At 35.9% G+C, this 24,405-nt stretch overlaps 1 protein-coding gene across 4 annotated transcripts in view; it reads left to right on the forward strand.

The window, feature by feature from the left end:
- BIRC6 (baculoviral IAP repeat containing 6) overlaps positions 1-24,405 on the forward strand; it is a 223,608-nt gene that overhangs the window by 131,033 nt on the left and 68,170 nt on the right. For all 4 annotated transcript variants that reach the window (XR_005531445.1, XM_039250287.1, XM_039250288.1 and 1 more), the window contains exons 51-62: positions 1,056-1,335; positions 2,495-2,751; positions 3,001-3,109; positions 6,627-6,848; positions 8,334-9,117; positions 10,219-10,362; positions 11,027-11,156; positions 16,366-16,497; positions 17,200-17,367; positions 18,367-18,540; positions 19,658-19,854; positions 21,566-21,866. Coding sequence is in view for 3 of the 4 variants with exons in the window: in XM_039250287.1 (XP_039106218.1) it covers positions 1,056-1,335; positions 2,495-2,751; positions 3,001-3,109; positions 6,627-6,848; positions 8,334-9,117; positions 10,219-10,362; positions 11,027-11,156; positions 16,366-16,497; positions 17,200-17,367; positions 18,367-18,540; positions 19,658-19,854; positions 21,566-21,866 (2,898 nt within the window). In the remaining variant the exon portion in view is untranslated. The remainder of the gene's footprint in view (positions 1-1,055; positions 1,336-2,494; positions 2,752-3,000; positions 3,110-6,626; positions 6,849-8,333; positions 9,118-10,218; positions 10,363-11,026; positions 11,157-16,365; positions 16,498-17,199; positions 17,368-18,366; positions 18,541-19,657; positions 19,855-21,565; positions 21,867-24,405) is intronic.

Genomic DNA, 24,405 nt, shown 5'->3' on the forward strand with positions numbered 1-24,405 from the left:
CTCTGCCAGTTTATATAAAATATGGATAATACTTATCTCAAAAGTGAAGATTTAATTTCGAAATTGATATGACTTGTCTAGTTCTCGCTGTAAACCTAGCATGTAATTGGCATATAGTAAGACACTTCCTAATTTTGTAATTCAAGTTAAAATCAAAGTTCAAAGGTCATTTTAGTTGATAGGTACTTTTGTGATAGGGATTTCCATGATACATTAGAAATCATTTTCCCGTTGCAGTCGCCAGTTGTTACTTCATTGAGCCTTCTTAAATTTTAGTAGAAAATGATTTAAAATCTTCTGGGTAATTGGTTAAAATTTTAAAGGGAAATAAAATACTAGAGGCAAAAGCAGTTTTTAAACTCAGCTGTGTTAAAGAAATCATTGCAGTACGGTATTAGTGAAATAATGAGTTGGTAGAAAAGCACTTTGTTTTTGAATTATTTTTTAAAGTTCATTTATTTTGAGAGAGTGGGAGAGGGAGAGAGTGAATCCCAAGCAGGCTCCAAACTGTCAGCACAGAGCCAGTATGGGGCTCAGATTCACACACCATGAGACAATGACCTGAGACAAAGTCATATACTTAACCAACTGAGCCACCCAGATGCCCCAAAGCACTTTGTTTTTATTATATTATTCTTTTCTCAGTTACTTCCAGCAGTAAACCATAGCGTATTGATCAAATGTCTCACATTGTTGGTGATAATTCTGAGTAATAGAAATAATAGAGTAATTGCCAATTTGGCAACTTTTTTCTTGTGAAGAGCCAGGTATGTAAATGTGGATTACATGTATTCAGATATTCTTTTTATTTAGTGGAATGTTATAATTTTTAAAATATTATATTATATTGTAGATCTCCTATCTCATGTTAGAAAACAGCCCCCAAATCAGTCATGGTGAAAGTCAGTGACAAAGTATGATTTGGCATATAAATTATCTTGTTGCAAGTTCACAATGAACATAACTAAAAGCTGCTCTCTTACTGGGATTTCCACTAAACCATGAAGTCCAGTTCACATTTTCTTTAGTAATTTTTCAATATTCTTATCCTACAGCCTGCCCATCCTCAGTGTCTGTTGAAGTGAGTGCAGATGGGGTAAACATGCTACCTTTGTCCACTCCTGTTGTCACAAGCGGTCTCACCTACATAAAAATTCAGCTGGTAAAAGCTGAAGTAGCTTCTGCTGTCTGCCTCAGACTTCATCGCCCACGAGATGCCAGCACATTAGGCCTTTCACAAATTAAATTACTGGGCCTCACTGCTTTTGGTACCACTTCTTCAGCAACAGTTAATAATCCCTTTCTTCCATCTGAAGATCAGGTTTCCAAAACAAGGTATGTTTTATTTCTTATTCTTTTTTTTTTTTAATGTTTTATTTATTTTTGAGAGAGAGAAAAGGTGAGTGCTCTTGAGTGGGGGAGGGGCAGAGAGAGAGGGGGAGGGGCTTGAGCTCATGGAACTGTGAGATTATGACCTGAGCTAAAGTCGGATACTCAACCAACTGAGCCACCCAGGCTCCCCTAATTTCTCATTCTTAAAAAAAGCTTTCTGAGCTTTTTATGAAATTATTTACTCTGTGGTTTGTTTTAGGGCTTAAGAAATTCTTTGTTCTATAGGGAATTTATATAATACCATAATTTTATTAGATGTAATAAAGAGAATAATTCTTTAAAACCAGAACTTGGAGGCTGGTTAAGATGGAAATTTATGTGTGTTTAATTCCTGAGATTTGTACAATGTGTAGTAATTGTGGGTATGGGTTTCTTTTGTTTGGATCACAGTCTAATACATGAATTTCCACATGCCTGTCACTAGTATACATCTGAGCCATACAAATTGACCATATGGACAGAGGCCTAGTCTTATATGATAATTCCTAAATGACAGTTAGCAGAAGGGTTAGATTTGAACCATACAAATTGACCAAATAAACAAGGACCTGAATATATCCTTTAATTCACAGTTATCTGATAAATTTTGATAGTTGAAAATGTTATAGACTGGTTCTATTGAAAGTTTTGTCTGATAAGAAAATTAGAGTTTTTTGTTTTATTCTCAAGCTGCCAAGACATCATAGTTTTGCAAGGCTATCATCTCTGTTCATTTTATATTTAAACATATATGTGTATTTATAAACATTTTCTGACAGGCCACCTGGCTGGCTCAGTCAGTAGAGTATATGACTCTTGATCTTAAGGTCATGAGTTCAAGCCCCACATTGCATGTGGAACCTACTTTTAAAACAAAAAACAGACCATTTTCTGACTGGTTAAATAAAAAAGACAAGCACGTATTGGTTAAGTATTTTTATTTGTTAAGTTATGGAGGACAGTTACTGTGCTTAATTCTTTATTGATGTTATAGTCTTTTTTAAATGCAGATTGGTGTTATTCATGAAACACAGCATGCTGAGTTTTCAGTTTTATTTTACCCCAGAAATAATCTTAGCCACTTGAATTTACCATGTAAGCCACTTTGTGTTGTCTGTTTCAGCATCGGTTGGTTACGGTTATTGCATCATTGCCTTACTCACATAAGTGATCTGGAAGGAATGATGGCAAGTGCAGCAGCACCTACTGCGAATCTGCTGCAGACTTGTGCTGCCTTACTGATGTCCCCATACTGTGGGATGCACTCACCCAACATTGAGGTCGTGCTTGTAAAGATAGGACTGCAGTCCACGAGAATTGGCCTGAAGCTCATAGACATTCTTCTGAGAAACTGTGCAGCATCAGGGAGTGATCCTACAGGTGACTGTTAAATTTGATATTTTAATTTTTACCTATCTGCAAAGCAGTGACAGTTGCATTAGGTAAACTTTGTGCTGAAATCTGTTTCTGAAATTAATTTTCATTATGGCTTCAATGTTCTTGGAGTTTTTGTAATTGCTGTACTTTATGAAAGAGTTATTTTTAGTTAACAATTTAAAATTAAATTGAGCAAACGTTCCTATACCATTTGCTTATTTAGCAAACTTTCTTTTGGTTCTTTATTGCAAGATCTAAACAGCCCTTTACTTTTTGGAAGACTGAATGGACTCTCTTCTGATTCTACGATAGATATTCTTTACCAGCTTGGAACAACTCAAGATCCTGGAACAAAAGACAGGTATACATTGATCTTGTTTTTGTTTTTTGTTTTTAATTAATTAATTATTTACAGTTTGTTTATTTTGAGAGAGAGTGGAGCAGGGGGGAGGCAGAGTGACAGGGAGGCAGAGAATCCCAAGCAGGGCCTATACTGTCAGCACAGAGTCAGATGTGGGTTTTTAACTCACGGACAGTGAGATCATGACCTGAGCTGAAACCAAGAGGTAGACACTCAACCGACTGGGCCACCCAGGTGTCCAGATCTTGCTTTTTATTTAAGGGCACACATATATACAGCTACATGATAGGCAACGTTACTTAGAATACTTTCTCCTTAGGTCGTTTCATAAAAATCAAGACTGTTGATTATATTGGACATTTACCTGTATGCTTTACATGATATAACTTCTAGAGACTTTTGTGAACATTAAACATCAATTTTTATATATTCGGACATACTTAAAGCAAATTTGACCTGAAATAGAATTGTAATCAATATTACTTTTGATGAATGGAATAAAATATTACATTTTTTTGAAATGTTTATTTACTTTGAGAGAGAGATTACAAGTGAGGAAGGGGCAGAGAAAGAGGGAGAGAGAGAATCCCAAGAATGTGAACCATGCTGTTAGGAGATCTTTATAAATTGTGATAGCGTCAAATCATACTATATTAGGTAATATTTACTAACTGTGTGTGAATATTAGAATATTCTGTCCATATTAGGTCCCTAGACTATTTTGACAAAGGTAATATTTATTTTGATTACTTATTTATAATATTCATTGACGGCTTTTCATTGGACTCTCTACCTTCCTTCTCCTTCCTACTGCAAGGTGAAACATTGTCATACCAAGTAAATAGTATTTGAATATCTCACCTAAATATTTAGTGATGCTTTACGTATAAGTAATTTTAGACAAGTTTTACTAATGTAGCTCTTCTTTGATGTCTTTGACCTCCACATTGAGAAGAACTTCCAAATATTTTTGAAACATGTTTCTGTTGACAGAGTTTTGAGTGATGGGGCATTCTCTTGTTTTATATAGTCTTGTGTTATATCTCTCTTGTTTATATTCTCTTGTTTTATATATCAGAAAACATTTCTTGAATGTGTGACTCTATAAACAAATAATCTCTATTGTTTTCTGAGTTATATTGTCTTTTAATATTTTGATTAATATTTAAGACAATTATTTGATATTTTGTCAATTTGTTTATAAATTACTAACAAATCATTTTGTGGGTACTTACTCATTTTATTGGTACTTACTGAATAGCTGCTTTGTGTCTGGCACTGTGCTAGATACTAGAGTGTCCAGGTTAATTGAATCCAGCTTTTTGCCTTGGATTGAGGGACAGAATACTGTCACTCAAAAGGGAAGATTTACATAGGTCACACTTGAAGGTATGGGATAGTGTCTGGCATGGCAGGTGCCTAGTAAATATTGATACTTTAACCACTGGTAATGTAATAGCTTTTATATATTTTAGGCTAGTTGCTTTCATATTGTCCAGTGAAAAATGTTTTTGTTTTTTTTTTTTTTTAAATATTTTTTATTTATTTCTAGGAGAGAGAGAGAGACAGCGTGAGCAGGGGAGGGTCAGAGAGAGAGGGAGTCACAGACTGAAACAGGCTCCAGGCTCTGAGCTGGCAGTCAGCACAGAGCCTGACGCGGGGCTGGAACCCACGAACCGTGAGATCATGACCTAAGCGAAAGTCGGACACTTAACCGACTAAGCCACCCAGGCGCCCCTCTCCAGTGAAAAATGTTTAATTTCGCATTCAAGCAACTGAATTTATTTTCAGCTTGCTAGATTAATTATTTATTTCATTATTTTATTTCAACATGGTAAATTAATTAATTTTGACATTGAATATCAAAATATTAAATAAGTTGATTTTTCTATTAATCTTTTTATGCTTAATAATTATGTTTCACATAATTATATTTAAAAATAGAATGAAATTTTTTGGAATATTCTTTGATACAAGAAATTTGTGCCAAATTTGAATCATAATGGTTAATAGAGTTAGAGAATATAAAAAATTAGTTTTAAATATTTTTCTAGAACAGCTTTAAAATCTCTTCTACTTATTTAATTCTTTAATAGTTTTATGTTTTTTTTATCATAGGAAAATCACCCTAAATAAAATTGTTCTCACTGCGTAATACTTTTTAAAACATATAAATATTTTAGAACTGACATCATAACAAGATACTGGCTTCTGTGGACTGAGAAAATCTTGCTCTTCTCTAATTGCCTCATCTGCTTTCTCTTTTTCTGACTTATATTTTTTTCCTATCATATGAAATTTAAAGGGTCTAGTCCTGGGGTGCCTGGGTGGCTCAGTCGGTTAAGCGTCTGACTCTCAGTTTTGTCCCAGGTCATGATCTCATAGTTTGTGAGTTTGAGCTCTGTATCAGGCTTTGTGCTGACAGTGAGGGGCCTGCTTGGGATTCTCTCTCTCCCTCTCTTTCTCTGCCCTTCTCTCTCTCGCTTTTTCTCAGATTGAATAAATAAAAACTTAAAAAAATATTAAGAAACAACAAAATAAAGGGCCTTGTCCTTCAGGGCAGAGAAAGGGGATTAAGTAAAATTATATACCTTCCTACCCCTATTTCCTGTACCCCGGAGCAAAGAATCTTGTGATCTACACTAGAAATTTGAAAGTAAACAAAAATAGAAAACACAGTGTTTTAAGAACTCCATATAAATCTTATCCCCTTTTCTGTATTTTATATACACTCCAAAGCCATATTGCTTTAAAAAATGTTGTTCTTGGGACTCCTGAGCGGCTCAATCAGTGAAGCGTCTGACTCTTGATTTCGGCTCATAATCTCACAGTTTTGTGAGTTTAAGCCCTTACGCTACTCTGCAGAGCCTGCTTCGGATTCTCTCTCTCTGCTTCCCCCCTGCTTGTTCTCTCTCTCAAAATAAATAATAAACTTAAAAAAAAATTTTTTTTAATGTTGCCAGTATTCCCTCAACTCCAGGGTGTTGAGGGTAGGGTGACACTTGAAAAAAGTACTTATATTGGCTCTATGTTGTGTTATCAGAGTGCAGGGGGATGGGTGGCTGCTAGTAGTGTTTAATGGTTGGGGGTCGGGATGGAAGACATGCTGTGTTGCATGATCTTCTGCACAATGAGGAATTAGCCCCAGATTACTATTCTAGGGTGTGTGGATTTGTTATAAGGTGAAGGAAAGTTTACAGGAGACAATCTGTAAAGCTTTGTATGCCCTAAGTCCAGATATTTATAGGATTTTTTTGTAAATGAGTTAAGAAATTAACGAACCTTTATTTGCAGAATTATAGTTATGTTATTTCAAACATTTTCATCAGTTAAGATTAGTAAGGTTATTGGAAAGCTAGAACTACTATATCCTTTTTGCTTATATAAATTCCTTTTCCTTCCTATTTTAGATTAATATTACTCTGATAAATACAGTGCTTACTTGTAATGGTGAGATTTTTCCATAATAAATGTCAGTTGTGGTATAATTGGTTATTTAAATTCATTTTCTTTTAAGAATTCAGGCCTTGTTAAAATGGGTCAGTGATTCTGCAAGAGTGGCTGCTATGAGGAGAAGTGGCAGGATGAGCTACATGTGCCCTAACTCTTCGACAATAGAGTATGGTCTTCTCATGCCGTCTCCTTCTCACTTGCACTGTGTGGCAGCAATTCTGTGGCACAGCTATGAACTGCTTGTAGAGTATGATTTACCAGCGCTGCTGGACCGAGACCTCTTTGAGTAAGTACAATTTTTGAAATCCTTTTTTTCTCTTAGTAGATTGTTCTAGGTTTTCACTCGATGAAGTAGTATTTAATATGGTATTTGGATAATACTTTGAAAGTAGTAGTTAACTATAATCAGGTATTATTTTGGAACTAGGTGCACCCAGATTTAATGAAACTTATCTCCATATTTTAAGAAGAAATATTAGTGTCATTGTTAGCTTTTTCCCACCTAAAATCAGAGTGTTTAAAATCAGAGTGTTATGAACCTGTGTGTTCATACAGGTCATAGTGTTTATTCTTTTTTTGCAAATTTACCCACCAGAATTTTTTATTGTGCTTGTGTATACACAAGTAAGAGAGGGACAAAAGAAGAGAGAAAATCTCAAGCAGGTTCCATCCCAAGCATGGAGCCCAACATGAGGCTCAATCCCACAACTGTGAGATCATGACTTGAGTTGAAATCAAGAGCGGGACGCTTAACCAACTGAGGCACCCAGGCACCCCCAGATTTTTTTTTTTATCGTTAATGTATAACTAGTTAAGGAGTAAAACTATAACTGGAAGTTTTGAAAGAGTTACTACTTTAGAGAATTTTTATGATTACTTGTTTTTACTACTTTCTAGTCATCTGATACGATTGCTCTTTTGGTAGTTACTACTTACCCACATTTCTTTATCACACTTAGCTAAGACTTGGCTGAACTTACCGCCTGTAATTGCTAAATCTGTAACAGAATATTATATTTATTTCTGAAGAGTTCCATAACCTAATGAAAGATTGGCCTTTTGTCCTTTTTAGTCTGTCATTTTCATATTTGGGCTTCTCAATTGGCATAACCCATGACTTATTAATGAAACTTACTAATAGTTTTTGATTTGCAAACATGAATTTTAAGCCATCAATCGTGTCAAATTCAACCTGAACGTTTGTTTTGTGTAATTTTCCAATGTTTCTTTTTTTATTTAAGTTTATTTATTTTGAGAGAGAGAGTGTGTGAATGGGGAGGGGCAGAGAGAGAGAAAGAGAGAGAAGGACAGAGGGAGAGAGAATCCCAAACAGTTTTCACCCCATCAATGCAGAGCCTGATGTGGGATGTAAATTCAGGAACTGTGAGGTTATGACCTGAGCTGAAATCAAGAGTTGGACCCTTAACTAACTCAGCTACCCAGGCACCCCTCAATGTTTCTTTATGACTCTTTTGATGTCACAGAGAGAGTGGTAGATCCATTTTATACAGATTTCTTGATTTTTCTCTACTGATTTTTCAAGTCTAATCTGTCTACCTAAATACTTAAATAATATATATGAAAGCAGTCATTGTGAAGTCTTATGATATTCTATGTCAAATAAAATGTATACTTTCATAGATGTTACAATTTTATACAGTGTATGTTGATTTTTAATAGAAGTATTGGAAAAATCAGGCCTTTCTAAAGATAAATATATAATATTAATCTGGTGTATATAGTATTAATCTGGTGTCTTTTATTCTCCTAGGTTACTTTTTAATTGGTCCATGTCTCTTCCCTGCAATATGGTTTTGAAGAAAGCTGTTGACAGTCTACTTTGCTCAATGTGTCATATACACCCAAATTATTTTTCTTTGCTCATGGGCTGGATGGGGATTACCCCTCCTCCAGTGCAGTGCCACCACAGACTGTCCATGACTGATGATAGCAAAAAGCAAGATCTTACTTCATCGTTAACAGATGACTCTAAAAATGCACAAGCTCCTCTCGCACTGACTGAATCACATTTGGCAACCCTTGCATCCTCTTCTCAATCTCCAGAAGCTATCAAACAATTATTAGACTCAGGTTTGCCTTCTCTTCTTGTGAGGAGTCTGGCTAGTTTCTGCTTCAGTCACATTTCTTACTCAGAAAGCATTGCTCAGTCAATAGATACTTCCCAGGACAAGCTCAGGCGCCATCATGTCGCCCAGCAGTGTAATAAGATGCCTATTACAGCAGACCTGGTTGCTCCCATTCTTAGGTTTTTGACAGAAGTTGGCAGTAGCCATGTTATGAAAGACTGGCTCGGTGGGTCTGAAGTCAATCCACTATGGACAGCACTTCTGTTTTTATTGTGTCACTCTGGGTCCACTTCTGGAGGACATAATTTAGGTGCACAACAACAGACTAGTGCAAGATCGGCCTCTCTTTCTTCCGCTGCTCCAACAGGATTGACTACGCAACAGAGAACAGCAATTGAGAATGCCACTGTTGCATTCTTCCTGCAGTGCATTTCATGCCACCCTAATAATCAAAAACTAATGGCCCAGGTAAGGTTAGAAATATTGGCATCTTACTATTTTAAAACACTGTTAAATAACACTAATGAAATTAGTTGAGAATGGGTTAGGTGTTGCAGGTGGTGATGAAGATTGATGAAGATTGGGATTCGGTGCATTTAAAGATCTAAATTGAAACTGTAAAGTCTTGATATCTCTTCCCTCTTCCTCTCAACTGTCACATATTCCTTTTGATGAAATAATGGGCAAATTCATGGTGATGCTAGCTATAGATCATACATTCCTCCTTTTAAACTCATCCTCTCCCACTCCCATAAAAAAGAACAAGCCAGAAGAACAACACTTGGGTTGCTGAAAGACCAGATTGACCATTTGAAGGTGGTCCCCGAACACCTTATCTGCAGTGGGGTATTATATTTTGTTACAACTGGATTGCTGCGACTTTTAGTTTGCTTCTGATGATGCAGACAGTAGGGTAGATTTCAGATAGGAGACCCCTGACAAATCTTATTAAAAATATGAAAGATGATTTTATTGTTTTAAGTCTATGAGGCCAAAAATCTTGAAAGCTAGAATTATTTCAAGGATAATTCTAGTTGATTTTTGCCAGATTCTATTCCTTTCTAGCTGTTTTAACCTTTATGTAGAGAGATAGTTAACATAATTTTCAAGAAATACTGAATGATTTAACTTTATTGAGAAGGATAGGAAAATACTTGAGGGTCTAAAGTATTTAATTATTGTCAAACTGTATCTGCTTAATGTGCCTAATTAAAGGAAATGCTTCAACTACCAATTTTAACCAAGGTCATGGATATGAGAACTTGAATATTTGGTGTCTGCCTCTGGGTAGCATGAAACTTTGTGTCTTGCTGCTTTCTGGCTTAATTATCATCTCTCAGCTTCTTATTAAGGCTTTGTTTGATATTTTTAATACCCTTTTTTCATAATTTTTATTGCATTGTAACCACTCTGATATTGACTCAAGTTAAAAGTAAGTTGGTTACACCAGGTATTTAATATGTGAAAACCCTGTGATAGTAATTTATCCATAGAAATTTTCTCTGGGGATAATCTTTCTTTTGGAAGTTCAAAGCTGCGCTTAACTTTTTACATCTCTTTACTTGCCAGGTTCTCTGTGAACTTTTTCAGACATCCCCACAAAGAGGGAACCTTCCAACATCAGGGAACATTTCAGGGTTTATACGTAGATTATTTTTGCAGTTGATGCTGGAGGATGAGAAAGTGACCATGTTTCTTCAGTCTCCCTGTCCAGTGAGTATTTTAACAGTTAAATCTTAATATTAGCTATGTATAAAGATATTTTATAATTTCATATCAGAACCTGCAGCTGTCTTTACATCTCAATTTCTTAAATAGCAAATGGAAACTAAACCTTTGTACTTAATGATAAGACTTACAAATCTTTTTTTGGATAACCCTCCTTGTGATGAATATACACTACCATGAAAAGTATAATTTGGTTGGAGGGAAAAGTGACAGAGTAATAGGTACAGTGGTGCTAATATAAAAGCTGACCAACAAATCAGATGTCAAATGTGCCACATTAAAAAAAAAAATTTAATGCTTATTTTTGAGAGAGAGAGAGAAAGCTTGAGTTGGGGAGGGACAGAGAGAGAGAGGGAAATACAGAATTCAAAACAGGCTCCAAGCTCTGAGCTGTCCACCCAGAGCCCAATGTGTGGCTCAAACCCATGAATCGCAAGATCATGACCTGAGCCGAAGTCGGATGCTTAACCCACTGAGCCACCCAGGCACCCTTCAAATGTACCACATTTTTAAGAATATATAAAATAAACCTTTTATATTTTGTGTGCATTTACAATTTTGTTATTCTTTTATAAAAGTTTTTGACATTATTTTGTAATGATACATGTTTCAAAAAAAAATCACTTCTTTATTTCTTTTGAATTTTCAGCTGTATAAAGGTAGAATTAATGCTACAAGCCATGTTATCCAACATCCAATGTATGGAGCAGGCCATAAGTTCCGTACACTTCATTTGCCGGTCTCAACAACGTTATCAGAAGTTCTTGACAGAGTGTCAGGTAAGTCAGATTTAAGTATTGAAATTTTTCTTTAACTTTATGTTAGAATATATAAAATTTTATTATCTTTTGTAACTTTATTTTACTGCATCTGCTCACTCAGCAACCATTTCATGAATAGAAAAGTTCAATACCTCTTTACATTTTCAAGCAGGGGTAAGAAGCTGATATAGGGGACAAAATACACAATACCTTCTAGCACCCATAGTTCTTTTGGTGTATTGTGTGTTGTGTGGAGAATTGACAGAATGGAATTGTTGGCAGTTGACAGTTGGAAATGTTGACAAGCCTTGGGAAGACATTGATGGAATTTTCTCATGATAAACCATTTGGCTTTTTTATAATAGATGGTTTGCAGGCTATTAGGTTGGATGACAGGATTCTAAATAATGAACATTTGCTAGATTTCAAGAAGAAATGAATGATCAAGACATGAAAATGACTGGTAACCTTATTGTTTATAATAGTGAAGAAAGCAGAGAGAAATTTTCCCCTAGGCTTCCTGCCTATATTCTAAGGTGTAAGCTTTAAACAGTATACAGGTTACTAAAACACAGGTTTGTATTATATTAAAATATAAGTAGTTTTGATGGCAGAATGCAAATCAGTTGTTGATAGCTTGATTTTATTGCCTCTCAGAAATCCTGAGAATGAAATCAGTGAGTGAATTGATCTAGCACCTTCTATGTATAAGTTCTCAGGCTGTAAGAGTAAGTAATACCCATACTCTACCCCTCAGTATTAGGATCTTCTGTGTGCTGTCAGATTAAAAAATAAATGAAATTTAAGAATGTTTGCATCCTCACATAAATGTAAGTATGATTCTATCTGTGTACATTAAAAGGGGATACCTAAATCCTATAGCTGGGAACTTATTATCTCAGCAAAAAGCTGATCAGTCCCTGTATTGGTGGGAAATACAAATCTAAGCTTAGGAAAAAAACTGGGTTGAAGACATTTGGGAGATGTTAAGTTAAACCACATGAATGGATGTGATTGCTATGAGAAAATAAGGTAGAAAGATTCTTTCTTGGTTTTAGTCACTGCAGCCAACACAAGTATGTACATAATACTATATAATGCTTTCCGTTTTACAAATTACACAATAAAATGTTCAAATACTATTATAATTGTATAATTAACATTCTTATTTGAAAATTTCTGCCATATCCTGTTACAGCTCAACTTCTTTGAAAATTTGATTTTACAGACTTTTTTTCTATCATAGCCTTGAAATTGTTCCTTCTATATGATGAAGAAAAAATGAATAATTAATTAATTAAATGAAAGAAGGAGAAGTGGGGAAGAGTATTGAAGTTCAGTTATTGAGATTTCATACATATTTTTTTTTCTATCTTCACTATAAAGGAACGCTATATCCTAAAATGTCATATTAGGTCATTAAAAATAAAGACCTTTATTACCTATAAATTTAAAAAATAAATTGGTTGCTCTATAAGACTACTAACTCCTAGTAAAAAGTCAGACAAAGAGTCATCCTGGGCATACATCAAAAATTTGCAAGTGCTAATTTTACCTCTCTTTAGCTATGCTTTGGTCCTTTAGTTTGTTTATCGGGGCATCTGAGTGCCTCAGTCTGTTAAGCAGCTGACTTTGGCTCAGATCATGACCTCATGGTTTGTGAGTTCAAGCACTGTGTCAGGCTCTGTGCTGACAGCTCAGAGCCTGGAGTCTCCTTTGGATTCTGTGCCTCCCTCTCTCTCTGCTCCTCCTCTGCTCATAGTCTATCTGTCTGTCTGTCTCTCTCTCAAAAATAAACAAACATTTAAAAGATTAACAAAAAAGTGTGTTAATGATGTTCAGTCATACTTGGTATATTTACATGTGCATATATATTTTATCAGTATGTATAAAAACAAGTGATCCAAAATAATTGGACCCACTTCCCATAGCTTTTGACTATATTGCTTTCAAATAATATAGTTATGTGTCAGTATCTTTGCTTTTATAAATTTCTATCATTGCTTTTAAGCAATTTGATTAATGCCTTGTAGTTTTCTTGCTATTTATGATGTGGGTTTGTTGACTTTCTTGAATCTGTGTTTATAGATTCCACCATATTTGGAAATTTTTTTTTTACAGACATTTTCTCATATTTTCTATTTCCCTATTTCTCTCTTCTCTTAGAGTAATTCCAGTTACAGATTTATTAGGCCTCTTGAAGTTCTTCCATAGCTCACTGAAGCTCTGTTCATTCTCCCCGACCCCATCTGTTTTCCCTTCTATTTAAATTTTTGGATTTTACTCTGTCTTCAAATTCTTTTCCTCTGTAGTGCCTAATTTGTTAGTTCTTTTTTATATCACCTTGTCCTTATTTAAAATGTATAAGCTTTCCTTTAAACACAGTGGTCTGGGGGCGCCTGGGTGGCTTAGTCGGTTAAGCGTCCGACTTTCGCTTAGGTCATGATCTCGCGGTTCGTGGGTTCGAGCCCCGCGTCGGGCTCTGTGCTGACAGCTAGCTCAGAGCCTGGAGCCTATTTCAGAGTCTGTATCTCCCTCTCTCTCTGACCCTCCCCTGCTCACGCTGTCTCTCTCTCTCTCTCTCTCTCCTAGAAATAAATAAAAATATTAAAAAGAAAAATAAACACAGTGGTCTGTTTATGTTGATTATTTTTTCCTCATTATTCTGTTGAGCATGTGAAATGTGTTTGGTGAGACTAAGGAACTAAATTTTTAATGAATTTAATTTTGAAAAGGTACTATATTGAAATAGAAGTAGGGTACCACATTTGAAAATGAAAGTGTAGGGCTACTTTAACTCACTACAGAGGTAATACCCCTCAGAGAACTTGTTAGGAATTCACTAGGCTAAATAGCACAGCCCTTATTTTAGACTCTTGGGTTAGTTCCCTTTTGAGAAGTACTTAACTTGGCTTTTGGTGGTTTCTTCATATAGAGTGCTCATCTGTATGTGCTAAAGACCCAGAAGAGACTGTAGATGTCTGGAGTTCTTTCTGCAGATCTCTTCTCCCTGGCAATGTGACTTAAAAACTGCAGCCAGCCATCTTTGTCTTTATGGGCTCCCAGTTCATATCCTCACCTTGGGTGACTTCTGATTCATGCCAATCTGTGGCCTGGGAAACTCTAGCAGTGAGCTGGAGCAGTCCTAGGGCTCACCTCCTTAGTTTCCATGCACCTAGGCATCACTCTGTGGCCTTCCCGATGGCCATTGTCTGAAAACTATTTAATGTATTTTCCCAGTTTTTAGTTCTTTCAGGTAGTAGAGTAAATCTGGTTTTGTTATTTCATCTTGATCAGAAGTGGTATTTCAAACTACAACAATTTTTTTCATTAAAAAATTTTTTTTGAATGTTTTTGAGACAGACAGACAAGAATGTGAGCAGAGGTAGGGAGACACGGAATCTGAAGCAGGCTTCAGGTTCTGAGCTCTATTAGCACAGAGCCCGACATGGAACTCGAACTCACAAGCCGTGAGATCATGACCTGAGCCAAAGTTAGATACTTAACCGACTGAGCCACCCAGGTGCCACCCCTATTTTTAGAATTTTTTTCATGTTTTTTTTTTTTTAATTTTTTTTTTTTAATGTTTTATTTATTTTTAGGAGAGAGAGAGAGACAGCGTGAGCAGGGGAGGGTCAGGGAGAGAGGGAGTCACAGACTGAAACAGGCTCCAGGCTCTGAGCTGGCAGTCAGCACAGAGCCCGACGCGGGGCTCGAACCCACGAACTGCGAGATCATGACCTAAGCGAAAGTCGGACGCTTAACCGACTAAGCCACCCAGGCGCCCCTTTTCATGTTTGTTTATTTATCAAGAGTGAGAGAGAGAGAGAGAGAGAGCATGCGTGCACAAGTGGGGGAAGGGCGGAGGGAGAAACCTAAGCAGGCTCCATGCTGTCAGTACAGAGCCTGACATGGGTCTTGATCTCACAAACCATGAGATCATGACCTGAGTTGAAATCAAGAGTTGGACTGTTAACCAACTGAGCTACCCAGGTGTCCCAGAACAATTTTAAACAGAAAGTTGAGAAAAATGTTTTTTACTGATACCTTTTAGTATTTGACATTTACTGGGATAATACTATGTAAATTCCTATCATCTAATGATCTTTAATGTTTTTCCTGATTATGCTTCGAATTAATTGTGTGATTTTCTTTTTTTTAAGTATTTTACTCTGACTTTGTAACTGTTTTTGCCATTTGAGGTTTCTTGGTTGTTTTTTAAGAGAGTAAATGTATTCTTGTATTATGTATTTCATCGTTTTACAGAATTTTTAAATTTCATATAAAAAACAGAAACTCTAAAGGCAGTCTGTGATTAGGAAGGAACTCCAGAAATTGACATCACAGGGTTATTTTCAGATGTTCAAAGAAATCACAGCGCAGGAGATAATATAAAACATGCTAATTTGCTATTTTGATTGTTTCACCTTTTTAACATTATTAAAAAAACATTAGATCACACTTGTGTTAAGTTAGAAAAGTACAAAAAGAATCTGTATAACATACCACACTGATGAGAGTCCTTCCTAAGTTCATCCAGGGTTTTGGATTTCTTAACTGTCACATCAGATCATTTTGCAGTCACCCGTTCATTTCATGATTTTTAATAGCTTGCCATATTCCAAAGTAATGAAATAAAATACTAATTCAGAGAGTTTATCTTATTAAGGCCCTAGGTATTTGTTTTCAAAGTATCTAAGTTTCATAAATACAAATAGCAAAACAAATCTTCATTATTGAAGTTTGTTCCTTTCTACTGCCATTTGTAGAACAAAAAATATGCTGTAATGCTTTAGGATGAGCCCTGAAGTCAGATTCCATATTTGTCATTTATAAATTATATCAGTAGCCTTGTTAAAGGCTCTTTCCTTATTTTGAAAATAAAATTCTTTTTTGATATGCATGTTGTGAAGATGAAATGAAATGTTTGTGGCAAGTACATTGAACTGTGCCTAAAATAAAGGTTTTTCATTGCCTCAAGAGGTAATTTGTAATATTTTCTTGAGATAATAATTTAAGTATCCTGCCTTATGAACAGTGGTGATTCCCTTTCATCGATAATCATTAAGGATTGAATATCAGGCTTTATCTCATCAATTTCTCCTAAATCCATTTACATTGCCTTCATATTAATGATAATATCTTGTGTAATCCTTGTCTGAAATGTTTATAGCTTCCTTCTTAATGATTTTGAAAAGGAGTGTATTTTAATAATATTTTCTTACAGATACACCCAGTATCACTGCTAAACTAATTAGTGAACAGAAAGATGACAAAGAAAAGAAAAACCATGAAGAAAAAGAAAAAGTTAAGGCAGAAAATGGATTTCAGGACAATTACAGTGTTGTTGTTGCTTCAGGTATGCTTTCTGTTTTTTATAATCTTGATTTTGTTTGAGTTTTATGTAAAATATAACAATATATATTGTAGGAACTTCATGTAATAAAAGTATTAATGCAAAAAGCTGACTTAAAATGATGTTATAATACTGGATGTAAAAATATTACATCTAAAATCTATTACTTGTTGGCACTGTAATTATTAAACATACTTTGTATCCAAAGCTTAGTGTCTTTCATCAGATATTGCACATGTGTGAATCATAGAGGTACTCCAGTTAATCTTGACAGTATACAGAGAATTGTGTTCGTACTGTCAGGTAAAAGAAGAAGACAAAATGACCAAGACCACTGATAATTTTGGAGGATATTTTCTTTAAAGTGAGGTGATTTTAGTTGAAAAGATAAGGCTTAAGTGTGCATACATTACTTCTCAAATAGGAGATCTCTGGTGGATTTTATTTTTATGTCAGAGAAATAGAGTAATAGAATTTAGTCTTATTTTTTACTTTCTTGGAAAATAGTTACAAACATGAAGCCAAAATTCATGGTGTGTCATGAAGGACAAATCGAATTGAGAGATCAGATATAAAATCAGAAGTAACATTTCTGTTTCTCTCTTTTGGCATTAGTTAGGAATGTGATGCTTTTTAAAAATATTGCAGAAGTACTCTTATTTCTTTAGTGTGTTTGCTGATACAGAATCTTCCTGATTCTTTTAGGGCTGAAATCCCAATCCAAACGGGCTGTGTCAGCTACACCACCTCGTCCACCGTCCAGGAGAGGAAGGACAATTCCTGATAAAATAGGAAGTGCTTCGTCAGGAGCAGAGGCTGCCAGCAAAATAATTACTGTCCCAGTGTTTCACCTGTTCCACAAACTCTTGGCAGGTAATGTTCACAATATTTAAAAATATAAAAAATTATAAAGACATGTAATCACCAGACTCAGACTCCTGTTTAATCAAGTGCTTTTGATGAGATACATGAGTTAGTGAGACTTTATCCCTACAGCTCCCTCTAAGAAAAATGAGAAGAAAAGAAGAGGTAACCTTTTACATACATTCTTTTTAACATGATAATGTTGCGTATTTACACTTCACTAGCTTCTTAAATTTTGCTATCAATGTGCTATAATATCAGTAAAGCTAATGCCTTAAAGAGGTCATATAAAGTTAGGTAGGAAGGAGCATGAGGCAGATTTTGAAGAGTAGTTATGGTAATGGAAGTCATTGGTGTACCACTGAGAGTTAAGCAGTATTTTCTCCCTGGCTAAAACATAATCTTTGATTAATATACTTTATTGGTCAAGGCGATACCCAATTTATCTCCATTTTTGTGCTTTAATCTCAAAAATTGTCAACTAACTTACATGGATTTTCCTTTTTAGTTTTATGTTACTGATTTATTGCAGAGATCAACAAACTATGGCCAGTAGACTGGACATAAAAAAGTTTTATTGAAATAATGGCTGTGCCTATTTATTTGTGCGTTGCCCATAGCTGTTTTCATGCCACAGTGGTAGAGTTTGTAGTGGTAGCAGAGACTGTATGGTCTTCATAGATTAAAATATTTATTTTCTGGCCTTGTAGGGAAGAGATTTTGCCAACCCCAGATGTCTAAGAATGTCTGTTTCTTTGTTTCTTGCTATGGCTCAGAAGCTCTTGGTGGGATTTGGTTTGTGACTGACACTTTCTACAGACATTATTATTGTTCATATGTGTCAGAAATAGATTTCTATAAACTTTTCATGTGCTGATTTTAAATTGTTTTTAAGTTGGTGTCAGAATCAGATGCTTTACATGTAGTTCAGTAAAACACTAATTGACTTAAACCAAGTAAATATTTCCCCCTTGGATTCCAGGTTTAACTTAGTTATGTCATTTTTAGGCCAACCATTGCCAGCTGAAATGACGCTTGCCCAACTTTTAACTCTCCTGTATGACCGAAAACTTCCTCAAGGTTACCGCTCAATAGATCTGACTGTTAAATTGGGATCTAGAGTTATCACAGACCCAAGTCTGTCAAAAACAGATTCTTTTAAAAGGTTACATCCTGAAAAAGGTATGTGTATGGTGATCCTTTAAAAATATAGTCTGTAATCTGAGGAAGTAGGGACTTCTGTTGCTGATGACTTAATTTACCTTTGTTTTTATTCTGTAAAGTTAATGAGGTCTTATTCTTTATGACTGAATTAATTTGTAAATATAAAAACTTGTTCTTATTTTCACTGGAAATCTTAATTTTTCTTATAGCATCACTTACTTTATGAGCACATATGCTTTGGTTTATTAATTTGCATCTTGGATTCTTTTTTTTTTTTAAGCATTTACTTTATTTATTTGGAGAGAGAAAGAGCACCAGTGGGGTGGGGGTTGGGCAGAGAGAGAGGGAGAGAGAGAATCCCAAGCAGGCTCTGCCCTAACAGCAGGAGCTTGGACCCAGAAACCATGAAATCATGACCTGAGCCAAAATCAGGAGTTAACTGTGAAACCTACTGAGCCACCCAGGTGCCTGTAGCATTTTGCATTCTTTAGTAAATCTTGGAATATTGCCTTTGCTCAGTTTTCAGCAGATTATTTGGGGTTCTTTTTAGTGTTTATAGCATCTGGTCATTTGTAAACATACTAACCTTTTGGTTTTCCTTTGTGAGTGATTCAGAGTTAACCAGTAGGATATAATCTTTAGTTTTCAATATGAGAAGCCTTTGTTAGTAATCAGTTTTTCCTAATTGGATACTTCAGAGCTTGATTCATATATTATTATTTGCTTTGAATCTGGAGACTGAGTTATTTTTACATAGAATATGTCTTACAATATGCCCTAAAGGACAGTACTTCTCAAACTTCAATATGCTTATAGGTTACCTGCAGAACATTGTTAAAATGCAGATTCTTACTCAGTAGGTCCAGGGTGGGACCCAAGATTCTACATTCCAAAAGTTCTTAGATGGTGCCAGTGCTCACATTCCAGTGACCCTACTTTGAGTAGCAAGACTATAAAAGGCAGCGTCAGAAGTCATAAAGATTACCATAGTGTCCAGCCTTAAAGCTTTTTCTGAATAACCTACTGATGCTCTTTTGTTGAGTAGAGAGGTGACAATAATATCTACCTTGTAAATGAAAGATTATTATAAACACAGACCTTTTTGTTTTTACCTGTTAATTGTAATTTATTCTAGATCATGGAGACTTACTTGGTAGCTGTCCAGAAGATGAGCCTCTCACTCCAAGTGATGAATGTATGGATGGAGTATTGGATGAATCTTTACTTGAAACCTGTCCCATCCAGTCACCATTACAAGTTTTTGCAGGAATGGGTGGACTGGCTCTTATTGCAGAAAGACTACCCATGCTGTATCCAGAAGTAATTCAGCAAGTAAGATAAGATTTCTAAGTGAATAAACAATTCATGGCAAAGCCCTTTGTTATTTTTTTGCTTTTTAAAAATACTTACTTGTAATAACTTTTGGGGAGTACCCTTTCCCTTACAGTGGTTGAGCATCCTTTAAATTTGTACAGGATTTGTACAGAGCTTTGTGAGAATTTGTTGGGACTGAAGAAATGCTGAAGACTGAGTACATTTGCCAGACTCATTACATTACAGCATTTTCCTTGATTTTATGGTCATCACACTGTAATATTTTTATTTCTGTGCTGCTTTAGGCATGATATTAACTATAGATATTACTGGAAATGGGAGCATAAGGTAGTAGTGTATACTGCTACCCAAATACATTGTCTTTTTGCTTAACTTTTTTCCTGTTTTAGGTACCATTTCCATTTACGGTAGTTTTAAAAACATAACTGCTTTAACCTCTTTACAGTTAATGTTGCTGTTACTGATGAGCTTATTGATGTGCTTTCCATGCTTTTCTATTAATGAGGAGGAGTGTGGCACATAGAAAGTTGTAAATACAAAGTACTGCATGTTTATTGAATGAAGTAGGGGAATTATTCTCTGTAATTGCATGTACTTAGTATATGTATTAGTTTCCTAGAGCTGTTGTAACAAAGTACCACGAACTGGATGGCCTAAAACAACAGAAATTATATTCTTTTACATTGTAGGAATCTGTAAGTCTGAAACTAAGTTGTCACCAGATCCATGGTCCCTGTGCTAGGTCTGGGGAAGGATCCATCCTTGTCTCTTCTTAGCCTCTGGGGCTTGCTGGCACTTGGCATTCGTTGGCTTGTAGCTGCATCACTCCCAGTTTCTGCCTACATTTTCACATGGCCCTCTTGTGTATCTGTGTGTCTCTGTGTCTCCCTCTCCTTATAAGGATAAGTGTCATTGATTTAGGGTCCACTCTGATCCAGTATGATGTCATCTTAACATGACTACATCTGCAAAGACCCTAGTTCCATTCTGGTGTAGATTAATGAATGAATAAATAGGTGGAAAAGGCGGGAATGCTTTTACTTAGAGTTCTGGCCAACTAGTAAATGTAGAAAGAATGATAGAAAGTCACCAACTTGGCAACCACTGTAGTAATTATATTTCAGGCAAGAATTTTAAAAATGCAGATTTTTTGAAGTTTGGTGAGAAAGGAACAAAATATTTATGTAGCCTCAAAGACTCTGTTGGCATATTCTTAACTAATTACAAAAAATAAAATAGTAACTTTACTAAGTTTAAAGTAAAGATATTTTGGGGCGCCTGGGTGGCTTAGTCGGTTAAGCGTCCGACTTTCGCTTAGGCCATGATCTCGCGGCTCGTGGGTTCGAGGCCCGCGTCGGGCTCTTTGCTGACTGCCAGCTCAGAGCCTGGAGCCTGTTTCAGTCTGTGACTCCCTCTCTCTCTGACCCTCCCCTGCCCCCGCTGTCTCTCTCTCTCTCTCTCTCTCTCTCCCCTAGAAATAAATAAAACATTATAAAAAAATATATATTTTGCAGATACCATTATACTCCTGATATCATTTAATTCCTGATATTTAGAAACTTTTTTAAAAAACATGTCCCTTTATTGATCCTTTTATTCCTATATTTTATTTCCATATTTTATAGAGGACATTTAAAGTCAAGTCTTTAATTTGAACCTGATGTTAAAACACACAAATAACCAAACAAAAAATTCCTTTTTCTTTAAGGTAAGTGCTCCAGTTGTAACTTCTACCACTCAGGAAAAACCAAAAGATAGTGATCAGTTTGAATGGGTGACCATTGAACAATCAGGGGAATTAGTTTATGAAGCACCAGAAACCATTGCGGCTGAACCTCCACCTATCAAGTCAGCAGTGCAGACCATGTCTCCCATACCTGCCCATTCTTTGGCTGCTTTTGGATTATTTCTTCGTCTTCCGGGTTATGCTGAAGTGCTACTGAAAGAGAGAAAACATGCCCAGTGCCTTCTTCGACTGGTATTGGGAGTGACAGATGATGGAGAAGGAAGTAAGTGTTTAAAATTGTTAAATTCTAAAGTGTTAATTCTAAAGAAGTGTTAAATTAATGAAATTTAACAAAGGTAGGTTGCATAAAAGTTATTCAGATCATTGCCTGTTACTTATTGTTTATTCATGGTGAAGCTCCTCGACGATTTGTTATTGGTTGTTTCATTGTAACGATACACATAATAAGTCCTAAAGAATCTTTATTTTTATTTCTTTATTCATTCAAAATATATTTGCTGTTTATAAACTGTTGGGCATCATTGGAAGCATTTAAAGATGAAGCAGGTATTGAGACCTAATGTTCTCCTATTCTCCAGTAATAGCAATAAGAAGCACATATAAGTGTAGACTTAGGTTACAAACGCTTTGCCAGAGTAGGCTTACAGGTATGAGACTGTTTCCTTACTACCCAGCTATGTGAAAAAGTGGTGTATTAGTTTTTAGTAGGGCATTGAAGGATAGACTCTATTTAGGCCAAAATGAGCTAGAAAGATGATTTGAGCAGCATTTCTGTGTTCAAATTATGTTGGAGAGGATAATTTAGCTGATGAAAATTTGCATTAAAAGCAACACTGAGTGTTCATTTGAAAAGCTATTATTACTGATAACAGATCATGGAAAGTCTTATTAAGAACTTCAGATTTTGGGGCGCCTGGGTAGCTCAGTTGGTTAAGCATCTGACTTCAGCTTGGGTCATGATCTTGGGGTTCATGGATTCAAGCCCAGCATCAGGCTCTGTGCTGACAGCTCAGAGCCTGGAGCCTGCTTTGAATTCTGTGTCTCCCCCTCTCTCTGCCCCTTTCCTGCTCACACTCAGTCCCTCTCCGTCCCTCTCCCTCTCTCAAAAATGAATAAACCTTAAAAAAATTTTTTTTGGCTTCAGATTTTATTCTGGATTAGTAGTGAAGATTTATTAAAATACATAAACCAAGTCATGATATGATGATTTTTTTTACGAAACTGAATCAGGAACCAATATTTAGACTAAAGAGAACAGAATGTGGAAAATAAACATTACGTGATAATTATAATAATATTACAGAATAATAATAGCTGTGGTGATTGTTTGCATTAGGCTGACAGTTTTATTTAATATAAGGAAACATTAAAGAAAAATCATAATTTAGGATAGCCTAACAAGTAGATTTTCTAAGTTTACAACTGTGATTCTTCAGTTAATGACCATTCCATTTGAAAATTAATAATTGTTCTTTATTTAAAAAAAATTTTTAATGTTTACTTTCTTGAGAGAGAGGGGGGAATAAAAAAAGAGAGCAAATGGGGAAAGGGCAGAGAGGGAGGGAGACAGAATCCGAAACAGGCTCCAGGCTGTGAGCCATTAGCAGAGAGCGGGACGCCGGGCGTCAACTTGTGAACCATGATCATGACCTGAGCCGAAGTTGGACACTTAACCAACTGAAACATCCAGGCGTCCCTAATTGCTCTTTATTTTAAAATCACATGGTTTCTATTGGAGGTGAATTCTGTTACATATTAGAAAGAATATTAAATCCGTACCACAAAGTATATTTAATAAAAACTGTATGAATTTGAAACTATTGAATGTTCAGAGTACATACTTTACCAAATAAAGCACATACTTTTCAACGTAATTTCTTATTTGATGGAATTCTTCAAAAATGGTGATATGATTGGGGCGTCAGTCAAGTGTCCAACTCTTGATTTCTGCCCAGATCATGACTTCACAGTCTGTGGGTTTGAGCTCTGTGTCAGGCTCTGGGATGACCGTGTGGGTCCTGTGTGGTACCCTCTTTCTACCCCTCTCTCTGCCCTTCTGCCCCCACACATCTGTCTCTATCAACCAGTCAATAAATCTGTCTTTGAAAATGATGATATTATTTTGAATATTCTTGTAATAACTTCCTTTTTTTTTAATATTTTATTTTTTTCTGAGAGAGAGAGAGAGAGACAGTGTGAGCAGGGGAGGGTCAGAAAGAGAGGGAGACACAGAATCTGAAACAGGCTCCAGGCTGTGAGCTGGCTGTCAGCACAGAGCCCGACGCGGGGCTTGAACCCACAAACCGTGAGATCATGACCTGAGCCAAAGTCAGACGCTTAACCGACTGAGCCACCCAGGCGCCCCTCTTGTAATAATTTCTTAAATTGCAGCTTCTACATACTGAGTAGTCCTATCTGTTTGGTTTCATATGTAAATTATATACCTATTTCATTAGATCAGGAATTTCTAATTACTTGAACTGATTTTTTTTTTTTTTTAGTGTTTCTTTGAGAGAAAGAGAGTGAAAATGAGCATGCTTATACGTGCACCCATGGGCGAGTTGGGGAGGGGCAGAGAGGGGCACAGAGGATCTGAAGCGGGCTCTGTGCTGATAGCAGCAAGCCTGGTGGGGGTCTCACAAACACCGTGAGATTGTGACCTGAGCTGAAGTTGGGTCCCTAACTGACTGAACCACCCAGGCGCCCCTGTTTGATCTGATTTTTTGATTTAAGTAGATAGAGAGGGACGAACCACTGTATTATGGGAGTCTATTATAGGATAATAGGTGTAACTCTAAGCA

The sequence above is a fragment of the Hyaena hyaena genome, unplaced genomic scaffold (assembly GCF_003009895.1).
Source record: "Hyaena hyaena isolate Hyena2069 unplaced genomic scaffold, ASM300989v1 scaffold_362, whole genome shotgun sequence".
NCBI lineage: Eukaryota > Metazoa > Chordata > Mammalia > Carnivora > Hyaenidae > Hyaena > Hyaena hyaena.